At 35.2% G+C, this 10,305-nt stretch overlaps 1 protein-coding gene across 1 annotated transcript in view; it reads right to left on the reverse strand.

Moving 5' to 3' along the window:
* Nucleotides 1-10,305, reverse strand: part of DOP1A (DOP1 leucine zipper like protein A) — a 98,886-nt gene that overhangs the window by 9,372 nt on the left and 79,209 nt on the right. The window contains exons 24-33 of the mRNA XM_037733963.1: nt 9,940-10,087; nt 7,146-7,212; nt 6,773-6,917; nt 6,589-6,668; nt 5,278-5,387; nt 4,820-4,969; nt 4,612-4,673; nt 2,777-2,929; nt 1,564-1,700; nt 585-640 (exon numbers count right to left, since the gene is read on the reverse strand). Of these exons, the coding sequence (XP_037589891.1) occupies nt 585-640; nt 1,564-1,700; nt 2,777-2,929; nt 4,612-4,673; nt 4,820-4,969; nt 5,278-5,387; nt 6,589-6,668; nt 6,773-6,917; nt 7,146-7,212; nt 9,940-10,087 (1,108 nt within the window). The remainder of the gene's footprint in view (nt 1-584; nt 641-1,563; nt 1,701-2,776; nt 2,930-4,611; nt 4,674-4,819; nt 4,970-5,277; nt 5,388-6,588; nt 6,669-6,772; nt 6,918-7,145; nt 7,213-9,939; nt 10,088-10,305) is intronic.

A 10,305-nucleotide genomic window follows, 5' to 3' on the forward strand; every position in this document is an offset into this window, starting at 1 on the left:
AAATATAAAAATATAAACTGTAAAAGCAAGAAACTTCTTTACTATTTAGTTTCTTTCTGCAAAGACAAGACTGTTCTCTATAATAATAAACATAGTTATTAGTACAGGAGAGCCTTTTTATAAATCTGCTGAAGAAGAAAATATACCCAACTTGATCTTGAACTTTTCAATTTATAAATTTGTGTAAAAATTTGTATAAAAAATTATATTTAGTCATATATTAATAAACTGCCTCTACTAAAAAGAATAAAATTAAAATACATTAAATTGGGACCATCTGTAAGATCTGCTTCAGAGACCAGATCTGACTTACTCAAACCAACCTAGCTCATGTAGCTGAAACAATACTGTACTGCTTTAAACTAAATTTGTGTCTAGGGACCCAAGGCAATGAATGTTGATGGTGTAATTCAATCTAAAGTGCTTAAGGAATAAGTAAAACTACATTATATCCAAACGTGATCAACTAGATAATAGACTAAGCATTCAGAAAAATACTATCTATATACTCCTAGATGCTGAGTAATATTCTGAATTTCAGGATATTAAATAATGGACAAGAATATATTTAAATTACATATTACCGTGAAATATCTTCATCAGCAGTGAGTTCCTGCTCCATCAGTAAAAATACCTGTACCTGAAAATGGTGAAATAAATGTTAAATGTTTATTTAAATTGGATATTTAATCCTTTAAGTTATCTTTAAGTTATATTTTCATTAACACAAATGCAGATTTTAGAATACACTTTCAGAATCTTTTAAATTATACTTAGTTTCTGAAAGTAAAACTGCAAGTTTAGCCACATAGAGCCCTGCTAATCATTTGGTGGAATCCAGTGAGATGAAGGCAAGCTTTTGTTTTTAGTGATTATGGAACAGAGTTAAAATTATTAAAAAAGTAAAAAGAAAAGAAATATTGAAGCAAATACATTTGTAGGGAAAGTATAAAGCTAGATTTTCAGAGAAATAGATTCCTTTTCCTTTCTTTACTCATTCCTCTTTCCTAACTCCTCAAATCATCCTGATGAGAATGAGGATGACTGGGTATGGTTTGAGGAGGGGAACAGAATGGTGTAGGTAGGACTTGGGAAGGTTTTACTGTCTGGTAGTTTACAAAATCTTTGTGAAAGTCTCTGAAGCAAGTTTAACTGGTGCTGCACTTCAAGAGTGAATATATGTCAGACCAGTTAAATCCAGCTCAGCCATCTCTATCGCTAGAGGTATTGCTATAGCTATTCTAAATGGCTCCAGCTGCAGGACTGCAGGCCATGACAGAGTTAAAAATGTAGTGTAGTACAGACTAAACGCTAAACCATATCCAAGAAAGTAATCATTCACAAGGAGCTGGCCATCCACCTACGTTGCATATTTGTAAATTTCAACTGTATGGAAATGGAATCTGACTTGTTTTACTATTTTCAACTGTAAAAGGTATATGTAACTGGTTTAACTACAGCTCATTTCTCTCCCAAGATTCATTTTTATCTAGTAAGCACATGGAAACAAATCAATGTTTTATCATTTAGATTTATAATCTGACTGAATTAAAATTAACTCACAAGTTCTGTAATCATGGTAGGCCAGAGTGAGGTAAGATGCTGGGGAGACATTCTTAAAAGTAACACTCTAAAAAACAGGAACACTTGAGAATGGAGAGTTGGCACCTGAGGCAAACGGAGACTCTCAACCAATCTCTCTGAAAGACATGCAGGGCATTTTCAATAACTAAATAATCTTTATCACATAAAACTTTCTATATCATCTTATCCAGTACTCTCAAACTATCTGTAGTGAAAGATAAACTTTAAAAAAATTCCAAACTATTGTGGGCATTTTCATAAAATAATGAATTATAAGAAAACTCCAATTAAAGATATACAGAATACAAATGTCATTTTCTTATTAAGCAGATTCTGTCAAATAGCAGAAGTTTAAAATGTTTACTCTAAATTTCTGTACTTATGGATGGGATAACAGACCCGTTACTGGTCCATGGACCATACTTTGAGTAACAATGATCCAGTCAACTTAAACAAAAAAATCACAGGGACAAAAAGTGTACATGCTGTAAATCCGAAATTAGGCATAAAAGGTTAGGAAACAAGGAATCATTTGTCTTCTGGGAGAAAAGAAAATTCTCCCTAGAGAGATGACAACCATCATGTTCCCATGTCAGCTACTGAGGCTGGAGGCTTTAGAGTACGCTGACTTGAGCAGCAAATAATTCTGCTCTGGATAAGTCCTCTTTGTGGAGCTGTTTGGTGGTACAGGGTGAAGATGTGTGTACTGATATCCTTCTGGACACAGAAGTTCACCAAACCCATTTGATGAAGGTTACCAAAAATGTTACATAATCCCCCATGCAATCCCCAAATCACAGATCTCCGGATATTACTTCTAGCCACAATTTCCTGGCTTTGCCTTATATTTTGGTCTTATCAGAGTATACAAACTCTTGTCCACAAGGATAACATGCTAACATGCTCAATAGCAAAATCATCTTATTTATACCTCATCCTCAAACATGAATTCCTAAGAAATTTGACCTAAACAATAAAAGAGAGACCACATTTAGGCACGTCTTACAACTCGGTGATGATTTCTTTTAGATACCAGCAAATTGATAATTTTTGTTGTTTCAGTAGAAAAATTTCTAATTCCCCATTAATCTACATTTGATATATTTTACCCCAACTTAGAATTTAGAGAAGTATTTTCTAAGGAACAAAAAAACCTAAAGTTAGAGAAAATAAAGGGCTTTTCATTTGTTACCTTGTATATCTGGAAGATATTTCTGGTACTGGTCAATTTCACTGCTAAAAATAGCAAATGCTAATCTTTTAAGAAGCATGGCTCTCTGTTCTAGCTCCACATCACGGTTTGCAAAGAGATTAAGTGAACTGCTTTGAGCCACTGCTACACGAGCTGAAAAAGCAAGTGAAAGAGACTGTGACACTGTTATTTGAAAAAAGATTATTCTGTTGTTTTTAAAAATAGCTAGATGCTCTAGGACATCCAAAACTGAGAGGAGCTTGGGGTACAAAACTTGACGCCCCTCTCTGGGGCAGATGGACTGGCAAACAGATCCAGCATATATAAGCCAGAGGACCAAAGTGGTAGAAGTTGTGATGTACAGAGGAAAATTTAGAACTGTAGGTTTTAGAAGGTAAAACCACTAATAATATCATTTTATAAAACCCCAAGGAAACCCTTTTATTAATTGAGGCCATCTGCTTAAATCTTTCTCATTACTTTAAAAATACTTTATAGTGTAGCCTTGCCTACCTCCCTCTCCTTCCTCATGTCATTACTTACCCTCGACTCATTTTGCTTAGCAACACTGTCTTGCTTGCCATTCCTTCAATGCACCAAGCTTGCTCCCATCCCCAGACCTTTGTAATTTATTTTTACTTTATTTTTAGAGATGGTATCTTGCTCTGTCACCCAGGCTGAAGTGCAGTGGCACAATCATGGCTCACTGCAGCCTCAACCACCTGGGCTCAGGCAATCCTCCTGCCTCCTGAGTAGTTGAGACTAATTTTTAATTTAATTTAATTTATTTTTTTTTATAGAGATGGGGGTCTTGCTATTTTGCCCAGGTTGGTCTCAAACTCCTGGCCTCAAGCAATCCTACTACCTTGGCCTATCAAAGTGCTATGATTACAGGCGTGAGCCACTGTACACAGCCAACCTTTGTAATTTTTGTTCCCTATTCCTGGAATATTCTGACCCTAGGCCTTCTCATGGTTGGCTTCTTTAGTTTCACCTTGTTATGAGCTGTTTAGCTGTTATTTCAAATCCATCATACACTGTCCTATTTTCTTCACAACTTCTTACTCCATGAAATAATTTTTTAAAATTTGATTAAGGTTAGCACAAGGAGTGGCCCACTGCTGTCTTGTAATAAACATTTGTTGAATGGATAAATCTGAACCTTAAAACAACCCTATGAAGATAAAATAGATATGCTGCCGTTTTTCCAAATGAAAAAACTGTAGCTTTGGCTAAAGAATTTGTTAAAAAAAATATTACAGAATCATACAATGTCACTGCTATTTAAGTTTATTTAGTAACTTTCAAACATTTTCTAAAACTTTTTCAGATGAAATTATAAATGGAATCCTACACTATAAACCCAATCAAGATAGAATAGAAAGAGGGGATGGAAAGTGATTCTGTCCTTCTTGGCACCCCTCTTTCTTCCTTAAGATGAAATAAACAGAGCCCCAGAGATTTAAAGTGACTTGTCTGATAGGTGGGATTTAACTGCCTGTCTTTCTCTGCTTCACCATCTGTCAGTCTCTCATTAACTGAATAATTATTTATTGAGTGCTATTAAGTGCCAGTTATGATGCTGTGTGCTGAGGAAATAATTTAGAGTCAAATTAGAGACAGCCCCTTCCTTCCACTAGTTGCTTCAAAAGGACAAATAGTTTTACTTATTATTTACTACTTAAATTGTCCTCTGTAAATTTTAAGATTATATTCCCTTAGGGTACTACGTATAACTTGACAAAGAGCTAATTCAGTAGTCTCCAGAAAAGAGTAAACAGTAAGAAGGAATCATGCACAGGAAAGAAATTGGATTGTCATCCCATAATACTCACTCATCAAATCTCTAAATGTTGTTTTATCATGTGTCATCAGATTGTCCATGATTGCTCTCCAACTGAAAGAGATAAAGGTTACAACATGTAATTAAGATTATGTTGCTACTGTTAAAGAACAGTATTCTGACCGGTCCAAGAGAGTGGCTGATTTCAACAGACTGCGAGGTACATTATCATGCTGAATACAAACAAGAGAAAAACTTACTGATTAACACAGGAGGCATCCATCTGAAAGAAACTGGGATCCATAAAGAGGTCAAAAGCTTCTTTTTTCCAAGCTCTTCGTGTATACTGATACCCGCTAAGACTGCTGAGGAGTTGGACACAAGCTCGATAACTAGGGGCATTATGTGCACTAAGAAGAAGAAAAACAACCTTAACCTGTATGTCCTAACTTTAATCATCCTATCAAGTTATAGACAAATGTTCACATTTACCTAAGACAGTGACATGAAGATATGAAATAAAGTACCATAAGAAAAATAACATATGAATTTTTTTAAACAATTATAATTCAAGGTAAAAATAATGTCATTCTGTAAAAATTCTAGAAATACAAAATAATGTCATTTTGTAAAAATTCAATAAGGGAACAGAACTTGTTTCTAACAGGCCACGAATTAATTTAAAAAAAAAAAAAAACCATTTAAATAATAATAGTACCTGTGATTTCTGAGGTAGGGCACAACATAATGCATAATATTTACAAGTAAAGGAATAACCCGCTCCTTTTCATCACTATAGAAAACCATATCCAAAAGATGAGCCAAAACCTATAAAAACATAAAAATGAAGAGTAACCTATGAACTGAAACTGACATCATCCCAAAGTACTGATTTTCAGTTTGTTAGAAAACCCTGACTACTTGAAATTAAAAAATATAAAATTAAATACTCCTGAATCATTTTTATGTTAATGGGTTTTGCCACCATCTAGCTTTTTTGTATATTGTTACTATAGGATATAAATATGGTTAAATCTTGCCATTTCCAATGTAGATAGAAAAGTAAAACAAAGAAAATAGTTCAAGAACCTTCTGTGACAGTGAGTAAAGTGAATTTAGGACTAGAAACTACAGTATTCTTTTTCCCTGACTCAGTTAAAATATGGCTTAGAAAAAAACCAAACAATTGCACTGGGCTGTTCAAATCCCAACACTGTCAATTAACAGCTATTTCACCTTAGTCCTATTGTTCTGATCTTTATAAAGGTCACTAGCCACATCTGCAAAGAAGAAACAAAATGACATGTGTATAATAGGGTATAAAGAGAGCCTGTCAGACAATGTTCATAAAAATGTTTGGTAAATTGTAAAATACATTACAGTGACAGGCATCATTAGATCACCTCCACCCCTCCCCACCATAGTAATACAAAAGCACTTTCCTTTCTTAAAAAGCACACTTTAGGCTGCGTGCGGTGGCTCACGCCTATAATCTCAGCACTTTGGGAAGCAGAGGCAGGAGGATTACCTGAGGTTAGGAGTTTGAGACCAGCCTGGCCAACATGATGAAACCCCCATCTCTACTAAAAATGCAAAAATTAGCTGGGCATGGTGGCACACGCCTGTAGTCCCAGCTACTCAGGAGGCTGAGGGAGGAGAATCACTTGAGCCTGGGAGGCAGAAGTTGCAGTGAACCGAGATCGCGCCATTGCACTCCAGCCTGGGCAACAAGAACGAAATTCTGTCTCCAAAAACAAAAACAAAAACAAAAACAAAAAAAAAACCCATACACTTAAAAAAGAACAGAAAATGGAGAACGGGAGCAATATGTAAATTTATCACTAATGTTTGGCAAACTAAATAATCCAAATACATACAAGGCAAAAACTTTGTTAATTCTATATAGTGATTTCTAGAAGTACAAAATAGTCTCTCAAATTAAAAATTCCTCTATAAAAATTACTTGCTAGTTTTTAATAATGAAACTGTCTACTTGAAAGTTCATGTGAAAAAGCTTGTTAATATTTACCTCAGAGAGTAATGTCAATGCATGGACACTATATACAGAAGGAGTTATGTTTGCGGTTTCCATTGCAGGTGATAACATATCTATAAATAAAAGAAAATTAAAGTTATGGCTAGTTCCCACAGAAAACAAGTTTTATGTGTGTGTGTGTGTGTGTATAATAAACCTAAATGTTTGACAGGAATACCTTCAACATCAGATTCCAAATTGGTTCCATCCACCATTATTTTGGGAGAAGGCTTAACTTCAAGATTTCGTCGCAGCCATGTTGTCTGTTCCAGAGAAGAACCAGCAATTGCACCAATTGCATCCACTATTTTGTGAGTTACATCCTGAAGAAATAAGGAAGAACAACTATATATGTACACACCTACACACTACTTATGAACTTCTGCAGTTTACATTTCTGATAATAAATATTTTACAAAAGACAGTGCTGATTCCCATAGAATGTTTGAGTTGAAAAAACTTCACAGTTTATTTTATTTGACTCTCTCATTTTCAAATTGAGGGCACTGAGAAACAGTTTTAGCGACAGTTCTTAACTCAGACTGCCTTACCTGAAGGTCTCTTTGGTCTTTTTTATTTTCCAGACTAGGGTTTTTCATAATAAACTCATTCAGAACCCTGAAAGGGTCAAAGAGAAAACAGAAATGGGAAATATCAGTCTAAGAGAAAATAATTTGATCTAATTTCTCACAATGAGTAAGTGCCTTAGTGGTCTTGATTTCCATTTTAAATATTTAATATTTATATACATATGCTATGACTCAACTGAAACACATAAACATATGCATAAAACGACATTGTATAAGAATCCTCAAAGCAGTATTATTTGTAAGAGCCCCAAAGTGGAAGGAACCCAAATGTCCAGCAAAAGCAGAAAAGATAAATTGTGGAATGTGGCCTGGTGTGGTGGTGTATGCCTATAGTTCCAGCTACTTGGTAGGCTAACACAGGAGAAATGCTTGAGGTCAGGGCTGCAGTGCGTAATGATCATGCTGTGAATAAGCCCTGCATTCTGGCCTGGGAAACTTGGCATAATCCCATATCAAAGAAAAAAACCACAAACTGCAGAAGGTTCATAAAAATACCAAACAACAATGGAAATAAATTATAGATATGTGAATTACACAAATGAATCTCATAAACATATGTTGAACAAAAGAAGCCAGACACAAAATATTTATAAATACTTATAGTTCAAAAGCAAGGCAAAATGCATCTGTGGTGTCAGAATAGTGGTTACATTTGGGGAAATAAATTAATAGTAATTGGGAGGGGTGCAGAGGGACAGTTTGGGTTTGTAATGTATAGTGGTATGTTGACTTTTTATAAACTTTTTATTTGTAGAGTTGTGTACTAAATCTTTGTATACTTTTCTACATGTGTTTCATATACAAACAGAAGTTTAAAAAATCTTAAATTGTAACAGAGAAATGGTTTCTTACCATAACACATTAAAAATAGTTCATGAAGAAAAAAAATTTCCATTTTCATTATTTGCTGAGTCTACTCAATATTTACTGACATGATTTTTTAAAAGATACAGTTACTTCCAAACTAATATGTAAAATGAAACTAAAGAGCAACCTTCCTATCAATTTCTATTTTTTAACTAGGTGATTTTACAGGATCAGTAGAATGGCTGGCAAAAGGGTAAACTGACAATTTCAAAAAGAAATTAAGTTTCTAGTATAACTGAAAATATTCAACTTTCAACTTTTTGTTTTAACATTCAGAATATGCATATGTTGAAAAGGAAGAGGATCTTTCATTCTGAAAGGAAGAAAAGGCATGCGAGGAAACAGTAAAATCTTGTAGGGGAGCAGCTACAGATCACAACAAATGAACTTAATTTTTAATGAAATTAGCCAGCAGGGTTATTTGGTGATGATTCCAAGAACTGTACATACATCTGCTCTTTGAACCTTATGTCAACTCCTGTGTAGCTGAGACTACAGGCATGTGTGACCACATCTGGCTAATTTTCAATATTTTTGTAGAGACAGGGTCTCCCTATGTTGCCCAGGCTGGTCTCGAACTCCTGGGCTCAAGCAATCCTCTTGCCTCAGCATCCCAAAGTGCTGGGATTACAGGCAAGAGCCGCTGCACCTGGCTTCTTTTCATGATCAAATATCCTCAAAGAAGAATCAACACTTACTTTCCCACACTAAGCATTTGCTCTTAACATGTGTGCTTACTACTTCTCCAAACCCTCTCTCCTATATCACCAGACAACTGGTGATTAGATAATTAGGATACCTGTCCAGATTGTCAACAAACATAGCCTTTTATTGTCCCTCACCTTCCTAAACCTCTCTGAAGGTGTCAACCATGCCCTCTTAATCTCCCTTTGCTTCTGGAACAACTAAATGCTTAGTTTTCTTCTAACTTTTTGTTATTTCCCTTTATATCTCCTTTGCTGGCCTCTTTTCCTTCTTTATCCTGTTCTTTCAATACCGTGAAGAGTTGAAACCATCCTCACACCTCCCACTTGAAACAGAATTCCAAGCCTAGCCTCTTTCCCCTCTGATCTCTCCCCAAAAACCTGCCAAGTCAAGTCTCTCCTCAAAAACCTGCAACCACTTCGACTCCCTTTCAAGACCAAATTCTTTAAAATTCAAGATCCTTCCCTATCTAGCTCCCATTTCCCTCTACATCCAGACTTATTTTCCACCATATCACTGCCTGTGCCCTGCTCTATTGCCAAACCAAACAATGTACTTTGCCCCAGTATACTCTTCCCCTTCCTCTTTCCACAAGGGCTTTCTGCACCCACCACCTCTATTCACTGAACAAGTATTTACTGGGCACCTATTAAGAATCAAGAATAATGGCAAGCAAAAAACAGAGACTGTGTATGGCATCACAGTACTTGCAGTCATAGGTGACTAGCATTTATCAGATAATCACATAAATCATTAAGATAAATCAGGAAACTCCAAGACAAAGAAAGAAAAAGTTTTCCAGCTTGTTTAGGTTTGGGATTCAGCTCAAGTGTCCCTCCTCTATGAAGTTCCCCTTCAGACACACTACGTGAGCCCTTCCCCTTTCCATCCCATACTCTCCACCACCACCAAAACTGCTGTTGTAACAGTTTTATGTTAGTGTATTTACATTCTGTATATGTATAAACATAAGAGTATTTCCTCTTCTTACCCTGCCCCTCACTCTTTAAAAAAAAGCAAAAACAAAACAGGCTTTATACATCCAGTTTTGCATCTCAAAAACAGTGTGAAAAGGTAGAGAGATCACACTGTCATCTAAAACAGCTGTTATTAATAGTGGACAATAAGGACAATGAACATTATCCTTTTATTTGAAATAATATTTTTAAGTGAAATTGCTTACCCAAGTATAAGAAACTGCCCTGGAGCTGGAAGACTCAGTTGTACAGAGTCTTTCAGAAGTATTAACAGTGATGCCCAGCTATCCACTAAATTGGGTACTGGGATCCTGCAAGATAAATATAGTTTGCATATATCAAAAGCCACAACAAATTATAGTTTTCTACTAGTTTCTGGAACATTCCCTACATTTACAGACAATGATAAAACAAAATTCCTAAAAGCTTTACATTTCTACTAACATTAATAATTTTATAAATTAATAAACCAACAGTTAAAATACCACTAATAAATAAACATTAATAAATAAACCAACACAGTTAAAATCCCAATGCAATTTCGTTTTTCTTTTTTTTTTTTTTTTCTTTTA

The sequence above is a fragment of the Cebus imitator genome, unplaced genomic scaffold, assembly GCF_001604975.1.
Source record: "Cebus imitator isolate Cc_AM_T3 unplaced genomic scaffold, Cebus_imitator-1.0 Scaffold558, whole genome shotgun sequence".
Lineage (NCBI taxonomy): Eukaryota > Metazoa > Chordata > Mammalia > Primates > Cebidae > Cebus > Cebus imitator.